The following is a 22491-nucleotide window of genomic DNA, read 5'->3' on the forward strand; positions in this document are numbered from 1 at the left end:
GGCTTGATACCTTTGGAACACATCTTTTTCTTAATTACCTGAAAAGATCTATAATCAATAAATATTTGAAGCATTTTTAAATATTTAATTGTTTCTTCCCTGATTGAATGTGAGACACATCGAATGTACCTGAAAATAAATAAGAATAGAATAAGGTCACTAGAGGGAGCTGCAGGCCAGATAATATTAAGTAAACTGGATTTATTGTTCTCTATTTAATTGCAATGCAATGGAGTGTGTCAAGTGTGAGCTGCAAAGCACTGGCATAGGAAGTAGGGGCTCAGTATGGACACTAATAATAAGACTCCAGGAGACAACACAGCACTGCCAATATAAAAAGGAATAAACAAGCTATTTATGGTGCTATGAAAGTACAACAAGTATGCAAGTAAAATAAGAAGTTTTTTCAATGTTTGTAGTTTCATATAATTTTTAGTAAGTAACACATTTTACCTTTGCTTTGAAACTATACAACAGAACAATTTATATCAGTTTTCCCTGTACTTGTAGGGAAAAAAAGGAACGAGGAACCATTTAGACATAGTAGCAAACAGGGTCTAGGTTCTTAAAACTCTTAATAATTAAACTATTCAACATAAAGTAATTGCTTGGTATGCACCATGAGACTTGCTGAATAGCCATCCTATATTAATTGCTAATTAGAAAAAAGTCATCCAAAAGGTGGCAATAGAACCTCTAAGGCCAGGGTCAGACAAGGTTCCTGTCTGGTTGTGCTTTCCACCCAGCCATAAATAAAAGGAACACATTGTGGGGTGCCACAAGGAAGACAGAGCAATATGAACAGAATAAGGAACAGGATGCCTGACTGGGGTGGGGCCATTGGGGTGGCAGCCCCAGTGGGTCCCAGACACCCCAGTCCGATACTGTCTAAGGCATACAATCTGCAACCACATTTGGAAGTTTTAGAAGAAAGCTTCGTAGTCATTATGATAGGTCAGCTGGGAAAGCTAAAAACTGAAAAATTTGCACCTGAGCAGAAACCGATACCATCAGTAAATAACTTTGTTCAGTCAGTGTTTAACTATGTTTAGCCAGTCAACAATGAATGTATAAAACTGCTTGGTTGCTAGTGGTTACTGCACAAGTAGAAATTTGCACATGTTAAGTCATGGATCCCCAACCTTTGTTTTTACTTGTGAGCCAAACTCAAATGTAAAAAGTGTTGTTGAGTCACACAAGCATGAAAAAGTTCTTTGGGGGATGACGAATAAGTGCTGTGATTGGCTATTTGGTAGCCCCATGTGGACTACTAGCCTGCAGGAGGCTCTGCTTGGAATAAAACTGTGTCTTTGTGCTTCCAAAACTTGCCTCCAAGCCAGGGATGTAAAAACGGGCACCTACTTTGAGGTCACTGGGAGCAACATCATAGGGGGTGGAGAGCAACATGTTACTCATGAGCTACTGGTTGGGGATCATTGCTTTAAGTAAAAAAAACCTTTTGTGCTGTTTTACAGCAGTGATAATAGAACATTTGTGTTTGTGTGTGAAGGACAATGGATCCTGTTTAATTAGTTCATGAAAATGTGGGATTTTAAAATTGTTACAAATATTTTAGCTTTACGATGCATAAAATGTATAATCCTTAGTATGCCGTTCATGTAACTGTGGAATCGATTACAGAGATGAATAGTTTTACACAACTCCCTATGAATTAATCATATAAATAAAAGTCAGCAAATAATAAACAGCTACATCTCCGTTTTAAGACGATAAAAATGAAGCCTTCTGGCTAAGTGATATCCTATTCCACTTTTTATTACCGTTATTATTGTAGAAGCATTGATGTGCAGGACTCAGGCGTTTGAAATCCCACAGATAGCGATCTACAGAATAATATGCAAAACTTGGCATTTGGAATAGAAGATTTACAGGGAGGCAGGTATGTTTCTAACCGGCCTCCTCTCTTTGTCATGGAACATGCAGCTCTTTGCAAGAATGACTTCTTTGCTATAACTTTCCTTGCAACATTAGTAGATATCCAGCAAATTTTTGACATGCAAATGAATACTCTTCCAATATACAGTCCCTGCTATGTTCTTTATTCTAAAACAAAGTGTAACTGAGGATGTATGTATGTATGTATGTATGATGTGGTCTTGCAACAAGGTTCCCATGAGACTACTGCAAGTAGCTTAGATCTGAGAGTCTTTTGGCTCCCAAGGTGCCCTAGTTCTTTGCTGGTAGCAGCACAGGGTAAGCTAGTTCTGTCTGGTTTACACATTGCAGACACCATCCCATAAAAATAAAAAAAAAAACAACTGGGGGAGGTGGGTGAAGCAGTTGAACCCTGTGACACGACTTTAGGTGACTGTGCAAAGGATATCACTTATGATGATCAGGTAAAGCTTTGGGTGGGTCTGTAGAGAGAATGACTCCATCTAAGGAGATCTGTCTTACAATTTAGTTTAGACAAACTAGATGTAATCAGGAGGTAATATCATTTGGACCTAATCACCAGAAGAGATCATAGCAGTTGTTTTAATATCAATAATGATTACTGAATGCAAAGAAGAGGAATTTTCACCATTTATCAAACACTTTATATGAAAAGAACCTTTCCTATTGGCAAGTAATTGTTTCCCTTCAATTCCTAAACAGCCTTTAATGCATAGAGAACAGCAATTTGTATAGGAGAGAATATTGTTCCACTGATGCATCAATAAATCTTACTTCATCTGCATGTCAAGAAAGCAGCATTAACTGTAAATAAACATTTTAAAAGAGAACACATTAATCCTTATTATATAAGTGATGTTGGATTAAGACTGTAAGTTTATAGCCAAAGTATTTGCAGTGAATTTTAATATACTCTAGGCTTTTTGAGTGAAAAAGTACCTGATATCATAAGTACTTGTAGACAAAGTACCTAATAGGGTCCATTTGCCATACTTTTTTTTACCTATAATCCAATGTTTTCCCCCACATTTCCAATGTAATTGCTAGGGGTAGCTGAGTATGAGGCAATTTTGACCGCGGCTGTGCTTCTATTTTAATGCAAATAGGATAGAATTGCTCTTAAATATTGGGTTGGTGTCATATGCAGAACTCAGAGTCAAAAGGACATCTGTGTGGGCCCACACAGCTTGTCTGGTTTAATAGGTTCACTTGTAGGTAATTTAGGAGCAGAAGGCAGGAAGGATGTACAGGCATCAAACTCAACCATAGGGTTGCACAGGGAGCATTGAAACCAACTACCTTTAATGAATGGCATCAATGTGTGTAAAGACTGTTTCCATTTTTGCACAACTGCAACTGCGCTTGTGGATGTTAGCTGACTAGTAGTTTCAGATTTGCACCCCATAATATATAGTTGTCAATTAATCCTGAAGGTGCAAGATTGTGTATTACATCATCATACATTTTAGCATCATTATTCCTTATTATACACAGATTAAGCCATATTGGGAGTTAAAGAATGATGGGGGTATGCAGTGTACCATGTAATAAAAGGTAATGTGTTGCTGTCTTAAATCTCAACAGTTTTTAGCTTGCTGTATATTATTCCATGTTATATTAAGATTTTGATACAACACTACCACAGTGCTTTATTTAAAAAAGGATACTTACATAACTGGTAACAAAAAAGTGCACTTTTTGGGTCAGAGAAAGAAAAAAACACAAAGTATACACAGTATGCAAAGCTTAGCTTCCCTAGATGTTAATTGTAATATACTGTATTGAAGATTTGAATATCATTTGTATTTATGCAGAGTTTCTGTGTGTTGCATGTATAGTTTGTATGCAGTATTTGAATATATGAGCATTGACATATATTTTAGTTAGTTTATTTAATGTTATATATAAGCACTTTCAAAATCTGGTTTGACAGAATTGCCAAAATTCCTAGTATAAATAGTAGTGGGATGCAGGAAGCAATGCTGGACAGAAATGTGACCAGAGGAGAAGAACAGAGATAAGGGTTAAAGCCTTTCAGTGTTCTGCTGTTAAAGCAGAAGGTGAAGCCCATGTAAATGTTGCTTGCCAACTGAACTTTCTTTGCCTGCCTATTAGAACTTTCAAGTACAGAACAGTAGTTATTAAGCAATACCAACACCACACTTACTTATTATTGCCCCATGGTGAGTCAAGAGATTAATTTATATAGAGGCCCTGCAGCTTTGCACCTTTATATGGTTGTGGGATTCCTCATTGACTTTTGATATTCTTGTAGTTTACAGTAGCTGGTACTATCTCTATACAAATTACAAGAAGTTATAGGGGTGTAAAAGGGACTCTTTTTACTATGCTGTCATGCTTTGATTCATGGAATGCATGCAACCAGCAAAAAATTACAGCGTGAAAAACCTGGAAAACAAAATTGTTATGAAGTATATGAAGCAGCCTGCCAAGTATGAATGGTATTATAAAAGTGGAAACACAGATGAAGCAAACTTTTTGCGTTCCCTGATGCATAACAGTGGTGTTCGTCAAACCTATCCTTTGCCGTTATCACCACACAGTGGTCATTTATCTTTTACACTGCATTTTATATAGCTGGTTTCAAATATAATGAGTGCACGTTATACCACCAAAATAGCCATTTTAGTGCAATCTTAAGATGGCAATTAAATCCTAACTTTTAAATGTTGCTATTAATGTTTCATGTTCTGACAATTACATCTGGTATTTGCATATTTCTTCTCATAATTTTTCTTTAAATTAATCTCATTTACAGCCGAGTGGTTCCACTTGTTATTTCATACTCTAAGCTTGAGCATAATCCTTTTTTTCCTGTTTAATTCAGGCAGTCCTTTATCTTTCAAATTAATTAGATAAAAAAAAGTTATCCTATCTTAAATACTGCCTCATTTAGCCTATGTCAACCTCTGCCGTCTGCCCTTGTTTAAAGAGCTGTGCAATATCTCCTGAAGCTAATGTGCTTTTGGTACATTCCAATTTTCTCTTTTCATTTAAATCATGTTTGTTCTGTGGGAGATATTTTATACTCAACTCTTTATTTTAAGGCAATACAGCTGTAAAAACTTGGCCTTGATAAAAAGTATAGCATTTGTAACTGACCTGGCGGCTTCCATTTACCTTAAGTTATCATGTGGTCTACCATAATGTTGCCATACAGCTATACGCCCTGTAATGGGACATCACTGAAACCTTTCTGTTTGTTATGGTAGAATCTTTGACATGTTACTTGTGAGTCATCTCATGCTGTATAAGAAATTAAATATTTGGGAAGTGGGGAGGCTGATTTATTCATGCTCAAGCATTTGACTTTTTTCTAAGGCAATGGCACCTGGACCACCACAACATTTGGGGTGAGTTACTGCCTACTTTATATTGTATCTATCTGTAACTGAAGATTGAGGACTACAGTGTTCTCCTATATTAATGCAGGGCTTGTGGCTTTGGCATCCAAGTCACAAGTCATGCTCAATTGTAGATTGTTCTCCCTCCCACTAATGCCTGACCTGGGGTACTGAGACCCAGTTTTGATATCATAGGATATTGGGAGTAGGTGTAGCAGTAACTAACTGCATGCCATGAATCTCACTATAATTAATGTAATTGTACACTGCCAATAACCTGCTAATGTAGAATGTATTGGTAATGACTGAATAATATTTATGGTAATAAGGTACATTTAAAAAATAATTCATTATTAGTGCACAAAATAACACATATTGGGCCAGATTCTATAGGGCTACAGCAAAATGAGGTCTATGATCACCTCCATAATACCATGCTGCTTTAGAGATTTTGGATATATAACTTTGTACAGTTTTCCAGAAGATTTTGGATAGAGTACATTGTAAGGTCAGTTAGTTATTTATCTGTAACATATTATACACTGACAACTGCAGTAAGAATTTGTGATATAAAATACAGTGATAATTAGATAAATCTGGTTCTTGAAATAAAACATCTCCTAAAGTGTTTGATTGAATGAGCTGTGACATTTTTGTATTGCTATATGTTTTATTTACTGCAAGGAGACTGTTTTGTGTTCTATTTTTGTTCTATTTATTGCTGCTACTGAGGGCTAAACTGTCAAACTATTAAATAATCATAAAAAGCATCCTATTACATGTTTCTTTTTTATAAGACCCTGCAGAGCAAAACGGTTGTCAGGTGGGATATATTAATTCATTATTAATTAATGAAGAATCTTTTCTTGAGCAGCGCCTCTCGGTTTCTTGGGGATATCAGTCATGCATAATGTGCTGGTAAGATTAAGCACAGTAGTATGGAAAGAAGATCCTTTCTGGGTCTGATCTGATGTTAGGCTACTGAACAGTAATGTATGAGCTGGTTTTCCTATCAATGAAAGGCTGTAGTCCCTTCTATCTGTATCTTTTTTAAAATTTTCAACTTCAGATTCAATGGGACAATTTCTCTACGCATGAAATCAGTGCTGTCCAACTTCTGTGGTACCGAGAGCCGGAATTTTTCTGGCCTACATGGTGGAGGGCCGATAATGGAAGCCAAGTGTTGACCACTCCCCTTTTTTAAACTGCACCCACTTTAAACTACACCCATGTTATCACAAGAGCTTTTAAGACCATATCCATATCAACATTAATGGTGGTAGCGCAGGAAAAACCCAAATGGTTGGTGCTCACTGTAGGGATATCCCCCTTCATTCATATGTCATATTAAGGAACACCCTTAAATGTGGGTAGCGCAGCAACCATAGTTACACACCTTAGGGACCATATAATGACAAACTTCCAGAACAAACCCTTACCAGGTTCACCTCCCACAGCATAGGGCAGGCAGAGTATGGCACACACACAGGCAGCATAGGCGAAGCCGAGTATGGCACACAGGTAGCACAGGGAAGGCAGAGTATGGCACACACAGGCAGCACAGGGCAGGCAGAGAATGGCACACAGGTAGCACAGGGCAGGCAGAGTATGACACACACAGGGAGGCTAGGGCAGGCAGAGCCTGTCTGTGCCATACTCTGCATGCCCTGTGCTGCCTGTGTCCCATTCTCTGCCTGCCCTGTGCTGCCTGTGTGTGCCATACTCTGCCTGCCCTGTGCTGCCTGTGTGTGCCATACTCTGCCTGCCCTGTGCTGCCTGTGTGTGCCATACTCTGCCTGCCCTGTGCTGCCTGTGTGTGCCATACTCTGCCTGCCCTGTGCTGCCTGTGTGTGCCATACTCTGCCTGCCCTGTGCTGCCTGTGGGAGGTGAACCTGGCAAGGGTTTCTTCTGGAAGTTTGTTAGCATTTGGAAGGGGAGGTGCAGCGCCCGAAGGGTTAAAAGAGCACTGAGAAAGCAGGGCATTCTTTCTGATCTGTATGCCAGTGGAGGAGGTGCAGGCTGTATTTAAAACAGGGTGTTTCAAGTACAGAGACCTAAAATGCTCCCATCAGCCCAATAAATAGTGACTGTCTATGGAATTTTACAGCAGCCCCTTTGGCATTTGCAAGAATCTAAAGATTGCCACTTCTGCATATCTCCAGTTTTATTACTTTCATGCAATGAAACTTTCTTGCTGTGAAGGACTAAATCACATTGAGAAGATAGCCTGTGCACCCTCCTGTTCCTAAAGTGATCAATTTCTTGATAGCTTTAGTGTTTTTCTCGTCTAATATATTTCCTTACTCAATGCTTAAGCACAGATTTTCCTTTTGATTTAGTGCTTCTATCCTACACAACCTGAACAAAATCTGTAGCTTTCCTTTCTACTTTTACACACACCAGTAATGAACTGCCTGAATAAAATATAAGCATATCTGTCAATAATTAGACTTTTTTTCCAAATGTATAAGGCATTGCAATCTAAATGTCATTAATACCACAACAGATTTGATACCTGAACCCTTACATATGGTTGTCAGTGTGTTATATCTTCTTGAATAGAAGAGTAAATGGTCAGTCATATTTACATATATGTATAAAAACTGACATTCTTTGAACAAAACTACATGTGGTATTTGCCAGCCGACCAGATTAATATGCACTTCGTATTTCTTATCAGGAGTACTTATGGAATCAACAACAGAAATATAGGTGAGAAACATTCCCTGACATGAATGATTAAATAGGTGAAATCCTATAATGATGCAAACCTTGGAACTTGCATATCTGTACTCTCTGTCATTGTGTCAGTACCAATTACAAAATTTGCTGTTTGGGGTTACATTTCTTATAAAAATACACACACACACACAAATAAACACAGTTGGAATTGGTTATATCTATCCAGCTGGGGTTCTATATACCTGCACAACATTTTCTTGTTATAGCTCTTGCTTTGCCATTAAAGGCTGAACATGTCTACTTTGCAGGTCTCCCGATGGATGAACTGAAATAGGGTAACAAAGGAAATATGTGTTTTCTGAGTAGTACATAAAAGGAACACTGGCAAAGTACTTACAGGTGGTCCCAATGGTCCAGGATTGCCAGGGGGCCCAGGTTTTCCTCTCCTTCCCTGTGGGAAAAAGGGAAAGGAATAAGGCACTGTAATACTGATCACTTAAAATGAGCCAGAAATGAATCAATTTATTAAGGAAACAAGATTGATTGCACAGCTTATTTAGAAGGAGATAAAAATTTCTAGCCATGGCATTAAAGCTTGTAAATGCGATTGCAACATCAATCAGTTCTAATAGCTCCTGGACAGTTCTTGATAACTGTTCTAAACAATGCAAATGTATCATGGAAGCTTCTATATTGTTTTTATCCTTGTTTTTCTTAATGATGCAGATTTAAAATAAATGTGAGCAAATCAAAAAAAATAAAATACGAGTGTCACATGTGTAGAGCAGAGATGTGTTTCAGAAGAGCCTGTCTGAGCCTTTAAGTACTTTTGGTTTTGGATATTGATGGTTGCAGTTTGTGCACAGCCAGAGTATTGTGACATTAACATTTCAAAACTTTTGTTTGTTTTTCGCAAAAAAAAGGGGTTTCCTGAGTGACTTGTTAGAGGTAGTGGCTTATGATTCCAGTGGAATAAAAATGGGTGAAAGAAACTGGCAATTGGGCGTTCTAGGCACCGGTCCTCTGCATGCCCATCAGCAAGTGTGCAATGACGTTGGTGGAAGTGACGTCATAATGTAACACATGTGCATGTGAATTAACTTCTGCCCAAGGTGCCACACAAGGTACCCTCTATCTACCACCTCTGCCACTGGATTTTGTAGGAAAGTATCTGTTATTTACCATATCGCCACCTGAGTATGACCCCCCTAGGCTGCAGCCCTAGACACAGGCCCTTAAGTGGCTATATTATAAATATGTCATCAAAAACAAGTACATATTTTAAAAACAGGAATTTTGAGGCCACGTCATAAAAAAAAAAATCTAAATTGAATGAGTTAACATCATAGAGGCATCTGAAAACCTGACCATGATGAAAAAAATAGGTACAGTACAGTGCACCATTCTTCCCATGGCCTTAATGACTGGACTGTGTTCAATTTGGGCACACATGAGTATGAGGTTTATAGAGGAGTAAAGCGTCTGCACTTCAGGGTCAGCCAATGACCTCTGCACCTACTGACAGAGATACCTGAGTGGCCAAAGCTTCAGTTCCATTCTACCAACTCTGACTATTCAGAGTCTTATTACATAAGGCCCACTTTGTAATGGTTAGAAACGGCTGCACCATATGCAAGAGAGAATTAAAATTCAAAATCTTGCTGAACATGCAGTGCCCAGTAAAATGTGCTATGGTCAGATCTGTGACCAACCCAACTGTGGGTGTCCAGTTTGCAGTTATTGTATTTTCTTTCAGCTTAACTAATAACCCTCTATGTTTGCAGTAAAAGTGGATTTTGATTTTTACTCTTACGAATATTGGATGTTCAGAACAAAGATTTGGGGTCTCTATACACATAATACTGACCAATCACTACTGACTGTATGTGAGTAGCCAACTGAGAATATTTATAGGTGGGCATTTTTTAACTTTATATATAATATTTAAGTTGCAGGACTTTCACCATCCTCAACTTTTTCTGCCTTGGCATTGTATTAAATAATTCTGTAAGCTACACTGAAAAGTCTGACTGCTGAAGCATCACCTGCTGTAGAAATGGGATGATATTTTATTGCTCCTAACTGAATTAGGCACTTCATCATTTTAAGATAGAAAAGTATTAACTTAATACATGATTTAAATTTGAGCTGAATGTTGTACCCAGGAGACTCCATATCCCTTTGGATAGTGAACTGCTTACCTATTTATGTTATGTGACAGAACGTATAAAATGATTTACTAGATCATAAAAATAAACCCTCTGTAAAAGAGTCTGTTTTAATAACATTCATTCGCAAGTCCTTAACAGGCAGAATAAAGGTGTGGATATAGGGAGCCACAGAAGAAGGCACAGGAAGTCACATTGGATTTTAATATAAAAAACACTTCAAGGTCACCCTGGAGCATGGATCTTGGATGTTCCCTTGAGACCATATTTGCAATAATGAAAATGCAGATTAGATTAACATTATAGGTTTATTTACCAGCTATACGGGAGCCAGCTCTAAAGCACTAAGGAGTGCAAAACTACCTGTACTGCTGGCAGCTGCAAGCTGTCCCTGCACCCTAAATCAGATTAAACCTTCTGGTGGAAGGTGCAGAGTACAAATTACATGGGAACAAGGGAGCCAGGGGGTTCCACATATTCTGACCAGCTCTTGCCCCTTACATATGCAGGGCTGTGGAGTGAAGGCAGTGCTGCATATAGAGTGAGATGCAACATTTTAAGCTCTGTTCTAGAAGCACCAAAAATTGAGCCGCAGGGCACAACACATAAACTGTATTAAAGCAAGTTGCAAAGGAAAAACCCCAGAGTACTTTAGGCTATTATTTTGCATTTTGGTGTATGTTTGGTAAGTAAGCCTACATGTGGAAATGCATTTTTATTTATAGGAATGGAAATTTAGTGAACATAGTCTATGGGCAGCATGCACAGAGGACACAATTCTTTGTAGTGCAGTTAATTTGTGGAGGTAAAAAAAGCTTGTATGCATATCCCAAAGGGAATGAAGGAAGACACTAACTGGACACAGAGATGATTTCTGACTGTATTGTCAGCTCCATTACTCATGTTTTTTACAGGAACTACTGTGACCCTCCTGTACCCTGCAAAAAATAAAAAATAAGCTCAACCAAGGACACAAACAGCGGTGTCTAAAATTGTGTATGTTGTTCTTTGGTGTAACAGGGCAAATAATTCCAGACCATTTTCTGACAGCTGCATTGCAGCGTAAAAGTGTCAAAGTGTTCACATTCTCAGAAATGTGAAGAATTTGGAAAAGAAGCAGTAAAGTAAAATTATTTCTCTACCAATAAAAAGTGGAGCAAAATAAAAATGATTAAATAACTGTTTTGTCAGAGGAAAAATGTATATTAACAGCCATGAACCCTCTACAGTACATGGAAGCTCTGTACTTAATGTCCGCCTTGAGCATAGGGTATGTACATGGCTCCATGTGGCATTAGGGTTGCCATCTTGCCAGTACAAATGATGCTTGATGCTAATGTCATTAATAGGGCAGACATATAGAAATATAGGAAGTATGGTATTTTTTTCCACTTAAGCTAGTTCCAAACGAATAGCACACTAGTAAGAAGTAAGTATGCATATATTTAGAGAAGCTGTGACACCCAAGTGCACATTCTGACATTCTGCGTGTCTATTCTATACAGGTAAATGGCTTTGTTCGAGGAGCAATATTCAACCCATTCTCAGGTAAAATAAAACCATTGTAGGTGATATAAATATATTATGAATGCCATACTGTATATTAAGGATGCCACACCTGTGTGTGTGCCGTTTGCTGTCAGGTGCAATCTTTATGCCTCTATACGGATGCTTACATTTGCAAGGGGCATTATGGGAACCAAACATGGCTTGTTGAGACAGTCTTATAAAAGTGACTCATTTAGAAAAATAGCCCAAAACTATCCAATAAAATTTGTACCAGTAAAAGTTGGGGTTGTTAAATGTAGATTCTCTTTAAGATACTTTAGAACTCAAATACATCTTTCCATGAAAAGCTATTATCTTCACACAGAGCATGAAAAGTAAATACCTGCAGTTAGACCATCCAGCCCTTGTTACATGCAAACTGCTCGCCTCCAGCACTAGAGAAATCAGTTCTTTGACAGGACAGGACCAAATCTTAGATAAATTGCATGTGTTCCCAGATGCCCCTGGTCTTATCTGTTGTTTGTGCATGCCATTAAACTGAAAAGCACAGCGCAATGTTATCCGCTATGCCACCCTGGGACCTTGCTGTGCTGCTTTATCAGTTATCTGCTGATGTTTCTCACAGAGAAGCACTGCTGTAAACAGCTGCAGATAAACTTGCTCACGGATCTCGTCACTAAGCCGAATGGCCATAATCAGTTGAGTGCATCAGAAAGGATTTTTTTGAATAATAAAATGGATGCGTCAGGAGAAATGCTGTTAGTAAATATAGTTTTTTTTTAAAAAATTGTTAAATCTCTAAACCGGGAACAGTATGTCCGTTTGATTAAACTAATCAGCGCTTCTTCCTCTGACTGAGCGAAATCAGTTTTAGTCTGTAAATTCATTTGCATGTTTTGAAATCAAAATTATTCATCCAAACTGCGACATCTCTCTTAGTTAACTCAGGCAGGTGATATGGATTTATAGGCCCTCTGCCAAAATTATCAGCTTTCCTGCCTCACATGAACAGCAGAGAGGGTACCCTGTGGTGTATACTCTGTATGATTCTATGTACATTTCTATACATTATTATACATTATATTGCCTGTGAAAAATATTATTTTCCCAAGTGCACTTTCTGACATTCTGCATGTCTATTCTAGGTAAACGGCTTTGTTCGAGGAGCAATATTCAACCCATTCTCAGGTAAAATAAAACCATTGTAGTTAATATAAATATTTTATGAATACCATACTGTATATTTGGGATGCCACAAAAATATTTCAGCTATGCAGATAATTAAATTATAAACAGAAACATCACCACAGCAATAATCTACCATAGGTCATAGTAGTGTGCAGATGACTTGCATGACAGAGCAACAAAACTACATCCCAGGGGTCAAGTGTTTCAGTTGTGGGGAGTTATCTCCCTTTCTAGGTTAAAGTGTTCTCTAGCAGTTCTGTAGTTGGATGCTCAAGTCTTTAAAAAAAAGGAAGTCACCATGTGCTCTGTCTCTTTAGACTCCACTTGTTGAAAAGAGTTGGATGGGAAGTTAGAAAGCGAGAAAGAGGCTCCAAAAAAGAAAGCAAGAGTGTAAATACCCCGCTAGTCACCTTCCAGTATTGGGACTCAAACAGTTAGGCTCTGGAATAGGAGATTCCTGGAGTAAATCACCACTGTGAGCATCTTCTAGCACAGGGGACTAGTTCATCTAGTGAGTATTACCTCTGGGTTGTTGCTTATACAGTACCTGTGTGAATACCATCCAGGGGATATCTGAAGTATCAGTAACATCTACCTGATTACCCAAACCTAAGAATTGGTGTTTTAAATGTCACAATTGTGTTCTATGCAATTCTCTTTTGATGGGGGAAAGCCACGCACACCCATCCCAATCAATTATATACTGTCTTGTTATTCAGAATTTGTTGTATGTATCATTACTTGCCCATGCATGGGTAAAATAATTACATGCATCTGGAATCATAAAACTGCTATCAACAAAGAAATCTCTAACAAGGATTTGGTTGGTTAAAAAAACAATAATAATAAAGGGACTATTGTTCAACTGAATCTACCAAAGGATAAGAAGGAGAAAAGGAGTACATGGGAACAACCAGTTGCTCCACACTTTGCTAAGTTTTGATGCCCTCTACCTTACTTTCGTTGCATAGCTATTGATTTTGTTCCAGTCCTCAGGAGGGGCAGTTATCCTAGATATCCAAGGTTTTTTATTTTGTTTCTGTATTTTCTCATTATGTGCTAAATGCTTCTTCTTGGTTTCTGTTTTATGGTTACATGTTTTAACACTTTTTATTTTCAAATACTTGTGCATTATGTTCAATGTTTCTTTGGTTCTTTCTGTTGTTTAACAACTTTGACAATTTATTTTCTTATTTTGGAAGGCTATGACATAATGGGAGGTTGATTTGGCACCGAAACACTTATATGTCTGGATTTTGTGTTGTGAGCCATCTTGGTCTACTAGAGAAGGAAAGTGTAAACTCCATTTTGTTTAACTGAGAAAATGCCTATATTCAGTAGCACTAATTATATATATATATATATATATATATATATATTTATAAAATCCACAAAAAGACCACATGTTCCTACTAAATACACATTTGTTTTTTCATTTAAAAAATCTGGTGTTGCTGTCTTTTTGTGGATTCTTTGTTTTTAACCGTGCACCTGGGTAGAGTTTTCTGAGGCAGAGTGCTACCTTATGGACATATATATATACATATATTTTGTGGTGATAGGATGAAAAGTGCAGTAGGTATACATATGCTCAAGGTGTTTATATGAATAAATGTTACTTTACAAGCAACATGCAGTAAAGGTATAAGTATAAAAAAATTCTTGATATATTTGCTCTCTTTATAAGGGAAAAGCAAAACAAGGAAAGGGTTTAATGTGAGCAATTTCACCCCCCATTAACTTTGTGCCCAAAACACTGAGTGATTTAAATTCAAATGCAAAATATGTACCACCTGGAAGCTCGTAAAGAAATCCAAACCTTTCAAACTCTCTCAACAGGGGACCACTACAGCATCAAAGAATGCATATATTCCGTGACAAAACATCACTAAAAAGCTGAAGATGCAGTGTCTCAGAAAGTGCCGGAGTAGCAGAACAGCACTACACTCATGTATGTATAATTTATTAAGTCCCTTTTTTTTGTTCTGGAAAAGTATGAAAGCTTTGCTTTGGTATTCAAACCTATTCTTGTCACAGAGTGACTTCTTTATTCTAGCAGGAGTTATGACCTGGAAAGTTTAGGATAAAACATTAGGTATTCCACTTCACATCCTTTTTGTTCCAATCAACCATAACATGCTTCTCTGTGTTTTCCCTTGAATGCATTATGCACACAGTTCATTGCCATTTGAGCAATATCTGCAAGGCTTTCACAATGACTCTTCAACTGTCCATTTCTGCCACTCCCTCTGTGTATCTTACACCTGTTTCTTATGCTTGATATCAAATTGTTCCCAAATGCCATTTCTCAGTACAGCTATGGGATCTCTTATCTATAAAGCCAATAAGCAGAAAAGCTCAGAGTTACAGTCAGTTTTAAGCAAGTAATTCTTATTTTTTTAATGATTTCCTTTTTCTCTGTAATAATAAAACAGTACCTTGTGCATGATCCTAACTAAGCTGCAGAAACCAATATTGGTGGAAAAATAATCCTACTGGGTTTTCATGAAAACAAATCCTCATCTGGAAAACTCCAGGTCCCAAGCATTCTGTATATTAGCACATAATAATTAATAAACAATAATAATAATATCACTTAACAGCTATTGTATGTTGTTAATAATTGACATGATATGGTCATGATGTATGTGTAAGGTGATAGGTAACTTGGAAATACAGTTTTTCCAGGAACTTAGCTTAACCAATAAATCATGCATGCAACTCTTGGAAGTTGGTGCTCACATAACGTTGAAGGGAAGGGTGCTGCAGAACTGTATTTCTCGGGTAAAATCAATTAATTGGCACCAGTGGTTCTTAAAAACAAACTACATCTTTTTTAATTAACAGGGATGCAACATCAACCTCTTGGGTCACTGATACAGATTGTTGCCCAGGATATATTTATGTAAATATGTATATTTATTCTTATATATACATGTACATGAATATTCCTGGTTATAAAGGTTCTTTAATAAAAGAGATAGTTCAATCAAAAATATACATTTATTAACAAAAGCTATTGACATATATACAAAAATAACAAACATACAAAATACAAAACACTAAATCTAAATACAGTATATAACTGCTATTTAGAAAGATAATTATAAATATGGATATGTTACTTAGAATCCCATTGCCCCCCTTATACTCATCCTTCCATTGAGTCAGGCATCTGTGTCCTCACTCCAGGAACTCCAGGAACACACTACTAAAACTTAACCATGCTATTAACCTAGAGATTGGTCGATAGTTGATATGGCAAGTTCTGATTGGTCAATGACCATTAAGTTAACTTTAGGGAGTTGGCCATAGATTCCCGAGTCAGGTTGGACAATGGAAGTTGGGAAAATGCAGTTAGAGACTAAAGGGATTGAATTTCCAACCACCATTGGTCAAAGGGGAGGAGACTTAGCAACTGTGTGCTAGACAGGATGTGTTTGAAGCTTGCATCTGTTGTAAAATTATTATTAATTGTCAGGTGCAACCACAGGTGAGTGGCTGGCAGGTAGGAGCCTATGTGCTGATAACCCAGAACTCCCTTAAAAGGCCAGACAGCCAAGTTAGAAGAACAAAGGAGTTTTAATGAATACAAACAGAATGGAAATAAAAGTAAAGTACAGGCCTGTGATAAATACAGAGTCCGGTAACAGGTGAATCCAAAGGCAGGCAGGGGTCAGTCCAGGCAGGGTTCTAGCAAGATCCGTTAGTCAGGCAGGGGTCAGTCCAGGCAGAGTTCAAGCAATCCAGAAAGTCGGGCATAAGTCAATATCGCAAAAACCAAACAGGAACAAGGCAGGGAACACAGGAATCAGGAATCGGAGGTGGCAAGACCAGGCTCAGCGGGAACGATGATCAAGCACTGTATCTAGCCCGGAGAGGGTTTATATAGTCTGGTGATTACCAAAGCAGCCACACATGTGATGACCAATATAGACAGTGAAACTGGTGGAAAGGCAGAAAGGACATTAGAGCAACCGATCCCATGTAGGTCAAAGAGCCTCCTGTGGCTCAGTAAGCATGTGCACCCGGAGTTCCGCACAAAGTCCAGGGTTCGAATCCCTATAGTTCCTGACATTAATAGAGATATGACGCAAGCAAGTCTCCCTGGGTTAACACAGATGCTACAATTTTTACCCTATACTAACAAATAGAAACTTTAGAATGCATGCTTATTATGGGCCAGTGACCAGTCAACATGCAAACATTCAACCCCAAGAGTCAGGTCCTCCAAATAGAACTTAGGGGGGAACACATTTACCCTTAAGTCTGTACACTTTAGTCTCTATCCTGAAGGTAGTACACCCAGGACTCTAATCCTTCTACGTTCATCATCAGGCTGCTCACTAATCTTTCACTCCTGGAGTGGGCTATAAAAGATAATATCCTTCCAACTAACTTCCCTTACTAGGCCTGCCTCTGCCAAGGTTCCATTCTTCTTCTATCTTCTTGCCCAGAAAGAATCCAAGAAGAAACAGAGTAAGTACTATTAGCTTCCACCTTTTATACAATAGAACAATGACCCCATCCTGACTCATTATTGAACTACAAGAAGCATACTTTTACACAGCATCAAACTGTTTTCCTTTCTAGTTGGTCGACATACACTGTAAGATTTCCTCACCAAAATGAGCGCATCTTCTCCCGATATGCCCACATATGGGTGGGCGATATTGGGCTAATTCGTCATTTTGCCCTAAACGATCAAATTCAAATGGCGGGCATAGGCGCCGTCGGATCGGGGACCGCATAATCGAGCCAATGCTGTTCCCTATCAGATGGAAAAATGAAACCTGCCCAATCAAGATCTGGCCAATTTCAGCCCATATGTCAGTAGGGGAGGCCTGATGGTGGTGAGCATACACAGGCAGATAAATCTAAAGGACCGATATCGGCAGCTGAAGTCAGCCTATGTACAGTATGGCTACCTTAAGGGGTGGCAGAGATCAATCACCCTACTTAAGCCCCTATTATTTGTGATGAGAACAATTTTTGCCAGGCATGGATTTGTGGAGAAATTCCACATTTTGCCATCTGCAAACTTTTTCAGTCAAAAATTTGCAGCAACAAAGGAAAAACACTGCTGAGAAAAAACACCAGTTGACTCTTATGTATCTAGAGTAAGAAGAAATTTGCACACGTAAGAATAATGTGATGCCTAAAAAGTTGTGCTGTAGCACACCCATTGACTTTAATGCATTTGAAATGAGAAAAAAAAGTTGCACACGTTGTTGTGTGTAAGAAAAAATTGTCACCCATTGACTTTAATGCATATCATGAATTTTTCAGCAGTTTTGAAAATCTTTGCATCACTACCCATTATATACAATATAAAACAAGTAACTGTTATTCAACCAAAGCTCAGTCACCCCAGATTTCAGCTGCTAGAGGCTGCATTATGGACAGCACCATCTTGTTTTACTAGATACACGGTCGACAGCTATTGCCAGATCCCAAAAAAGGAAATTCTAGGCACTAGTCACTCTGAGAGATCTGCAATTCTGGGTACAATAAAGAGTATTCAATATAATTTTGTTGTAAAACAAGAACTTGGATATCGATGCTGAGTCTATACATGCAGAATAGCAAGTGAGACCAGAGCAAAATGATGGCTCTGTTTATCTGCAATTGATCTTTCAGTGTAATCACATAGTAATAGGTACAATTTAGGCTGTGTTTTAATCTTCTGAATAATTACTATAAAAATATAAAGGACTTTTTTTTTCATAAATGGTGCAGAAGATGTCCTATTACAGCAATGAATCATATAGTCATGGCCAATAGACACTGGCATTTTATTACAATATTCCAATTTCCTTCATGTTCTAGCTGTATAAAAACCTGAATATTCAGGGAACTGATTAAAAACTGGATCCTTAAAGGAAAGAGGGGGTTGGAGGACCACTGTGGCACTTCACCCCCTGGGCTAGTTGCCAGGTTTCTGCTTCTATGGATCAATTTGATCTTTCAGTTTATAAAGCTAACTAAAATATTAAATGCACAAAATGAATGGAGAAAAACCTTTCTACAACTTAGAATTATTTGCAAACTGACAACAATAGAGGACAGAAAACTACTACAATGCTACAGGCTGCATTTAAAGGCAAATTAGATTATAATGAAAGGTTTCCTTTAAGTACTGTCATTTCATTAATGGTTTTTATAAGGACATTCATGCATTCAGGAATGAAGGTCATTTCTGCTTTCTGAAAGGGTAAAAAGATCATACTACACAATGGCTCGAAAATAAAGAATTGCATTTGCCTGAACAATATGTTCTAAAATGCTAAACTTGCTAGGCTATTAGCTGTGTGGCTATTAGCTATGTGACACTATTGTATACAAAGAAAATTAAAGTTTTTCTTGTGCCTATAAAACATTGTTTGCTGCAAAAGGGACAATTATGTTGTTTCCTTGGAATATTCTTTGCCTAAATGTGAAAGGCAATAGGTTTACCGCTGAAGTCAATTTCCTAAGCAGATCTTCCACTGAAAAGCCAATTCATTTTGCATTTAGTGCTAAGAGGTGGTGTTTTAATTAGTATGAGACTTACACAGTTACAGAAAAGGCCATTGATTAGGAAGTCTAGGCAGCTATGACACTTAAGTGATTTGTTTTCTAAATATGTGAAATGCCAACTGTAGGGCTCATTTTAATAAAGAGGCCTTATTTATATAAGTGCAAGCTGCCAAAATTGCCATGGTGTTTTGCATTCAATGCAGCATTTCTCTCGGAATTAATAAATAATAGCAGCAGCAGCATAGTAAGTAGCACACTAAACAGAGGAAGTTTGTGTCAATTCTGATGTGCCAATGCAATGGCTGCATAAACATGCAACATATAAATACAGGCCTGGAAGTAACAACTTCTCAAAATAGGTGTTAAATACAGGGTTCTTCACTGTCTGTGCAGTTAAAAAGCTGACAGAACATGTGTATTACTACTAGGCACCTACTGAGTACCTATAGGTGCAACACACAAAGGGAACCCTGTACTTAATGATTTGTCAAGCAGGTCTTATAAACAGGGCTCCCTACCACAACTGCACACACAACTTGTAACAGTTATCTTCATCATGCCTCTTCTGTTTTTAGTACATGCCATTCATTTCCATATGTGTGAACCATTGTTGTAGCATTGTAGCTTGCTCACCTTTACATGCATCACTGTTCAATATTTATATTTGGTATAATATCTAGAGAGGACCCAGGTCCAGTTTAAGCCTCTATACATTTACTAATATTATAATACACATTTTATTGTGACCCTTGCATATTTATTTAGCTATTTATATTGGTATATAATCAGTGTACCAATATAATTTTGGTCTCCAGATCGTTTGCTCATCTTTAGGAAGATTAGTAGGCATGACCTTAAATTATCAAGTTTATCCTTTTTAAAGGGACCTGTGCAAGAAGACTGCAAGAAAGTCAGCATTTATAGGTAACCCTTCCTCTAATTTTGTGCTGTTTTGCGGTGTTGAACGACAAGATAAGATAAAATCTGACCACAAAATCTGATCAAAATCTTCCATGAAGTTTAGCCCTACGGGGCACATTTATGATTGCTGGGGACTTTTGGCTTGAGCATTCATAAAGAAAATCCTGCGTGAGTTAAACAACTCACGTGGGGTTTCAGGCAGAAACTCCAAACTTTTCATTATTTAAGAAAGCCCACTCAAGAAAAAATTACTCAACTAACAAGGCATTTTTTCCCGAAGTTGCATGTAAGTTACTTTACTTAACAGTGTTTCCTTTATAATTGCTTGAATCCAAAGACTCCAGCAATCATAAATGTGCCCCTTAGTAAGGTATTCCTAATACAGGGAGGGGTTTCCATTTGAAATTGATTCTATGGGGTATGTTTACTAAGAATGGAGATAAATATCACCGGTGATGTTGCCTGTATCAACCAATAAGGTCTTTGCTTTGATTTCTAACTTGTAGGTGACTGTTCAAATCTTATTGCTGATTGGTTGCTATGGGCAACATCACAGGAGATATTTATCTCCAATCTTAGTAAACACGTCCCTGTACATACTGTACATCTGATCTGGGTACTCCAACAGGAGAGTTGTTGTGGGATGTTTGGAGGATGGGGGAAGAGTAAAGGAGGTCAGGTGACAGAAGATCACTGCTTTCTCCTGTCCTGGAATAGCAACTTTGGAGGGTGGCTCTCTTGCAACAGGGACAGCCAGGGACACTTGCCGGGGACAATTTTTCTTAGGGACAGAAAATTTGAAATAGGGGCAGTCCCCCCTAAAACAGGGGCAGATGATAAACCTATGTTAGGGAGTCTTCAAACAACAACTAATTTAATGATATGTTCTGCTGAAAATATTACAGCTGCCAATAGAAGTTATAACTGTTGATTCCTGACATGCTTATTCTGATAAAGATCACTGAATGAGTCAAGGTTAACTTTATAGTTCCTATAAGCTATTTAGCAAGGATCAAATAGTATTACAGGTGAGTGTGACATGCTGAATGCTAAAAAGCTAAAAGGTATTGCCAGCAACATAAGCCATATCATTCTAGAATGCTTTCATTTGAAGAGAAAAATAAATTTATTAAACATTCTAAATCTTTTTTTTTTTTTTTTTTTCAAATAATCTTTCAAGAAGTTTAGAGAAAAAGGGAAAGACTGATTAAATCACATATTTCCTACTGTATTATGAGAAAATGACAAATAGATGTCAAGTGACACACACTGAGCTGTCAGTCACTGCCATAAGCCATAAGCTATGTCCTCTTGTTCCTTTTCTCCTTCCTTGCAATATTGAATAGATGTTGGAAAATAGAAAAAACAGCCTTTTTTAAAGGGGAAGTTTAATAGTTAGAAAAGATACCAGTAACATAATACACCATACATATACTATAAAAGTATATATTTGATTAAGTAATGTGGTTTTGTAACGTGCTTCCCTATACAAACGTTTTTCTTTTACAAACATTATTTGTGCAGATTTACTAGGGACCGTTCTTTTTTTCTTGGTAGTCATAATGGTTACTGCTGCTGGAAAAAATACATTTATTTCTATATCTTTTACAGCGTATTTTATCAATCAAAATAATGATGGTAAAAAAGATTTTACTGATTTGTAAGGTTGACCTGTAGATTTGCATTCAGCTGAGCAATGTGATTGTTATTGTTTTTCTGTGACTTTATAAATGAGTTCCATATAAAATTCTGCACAGCCTTGTGAGATATTTGGCATAGAAACAATGATTCCACTGCATTGGCAATCTCTGTCCCCACATTGGGGACAATTATTTATCAAGCTGAAAATTTGCATGTTTTATTACATGTTCATTTATGAAACTCTCACAAGGCTTTCGAATGTCCACAATTCCAAATTCAAGATATATATCACAGCGAATTCACTGTGATCATGAGTTTCTCGTCAGCTCAAATCTACCAAAGTACCAATACAAATCAATGGGAAGTAGATAATCTGAATTTTGTCATGTGTTTAACAGTTTTTTTTTGTTCATGGTTTAAAAATGTTTGGAAAGTGAATATTAGAAATGCATAGAAAGTTGAGATTAACAAACTGCAGCAAGAGCATCCTGGAACTGAACCAGTGACCTGCAGGCTCCTATACACAGTTTGCTTAGTGTTAACCATTAGCCTGCCTATATAAGCCCCATGCTCTGCACCA

At 37.6% G+C, this 22491-nt stretch overlaps 1 protein-coding gene across 3 annotated transcripts in view; it reads right to left on the reverse strand.

Annotated features, from left to right (window-relative positions):
- The window catches only part of col19a1 (collagen, type XIX, alpha 1), a 367958-nt gene that overhangs the window by 165042 nt on the left and 180425 nt on the right, over positions 1 to 22491 (reverse strand). For all 3 annotated transcript variants that reach the window (XM_031902344.1, XM_031902343.1, XM_031902345.1), the window contains exon 18: positions 8363 to 8416. In XM_031902344.1, coding sequence (XP_031758204.1) covers positions 8363 to 8416 — 54 coding nt within the window. The remainder of the gene's footprint in view (positions 1 to 8362; positions 8417 to 22491) is intronic.

Source organism: Xenopus tropicalis, chromosome 5 (genome assembly GCF_000004195.4).
Source record: "Xenopus tropicalis strain Nigerian chromosome 5, UCB_Xtro_10.0, whole genome shotgun sequence".
NCBI lineage: Eukaryota > Metazoa > Chordata > Amphibia > Anura > Pipidae > Xenopus > Xenopus tropicalis.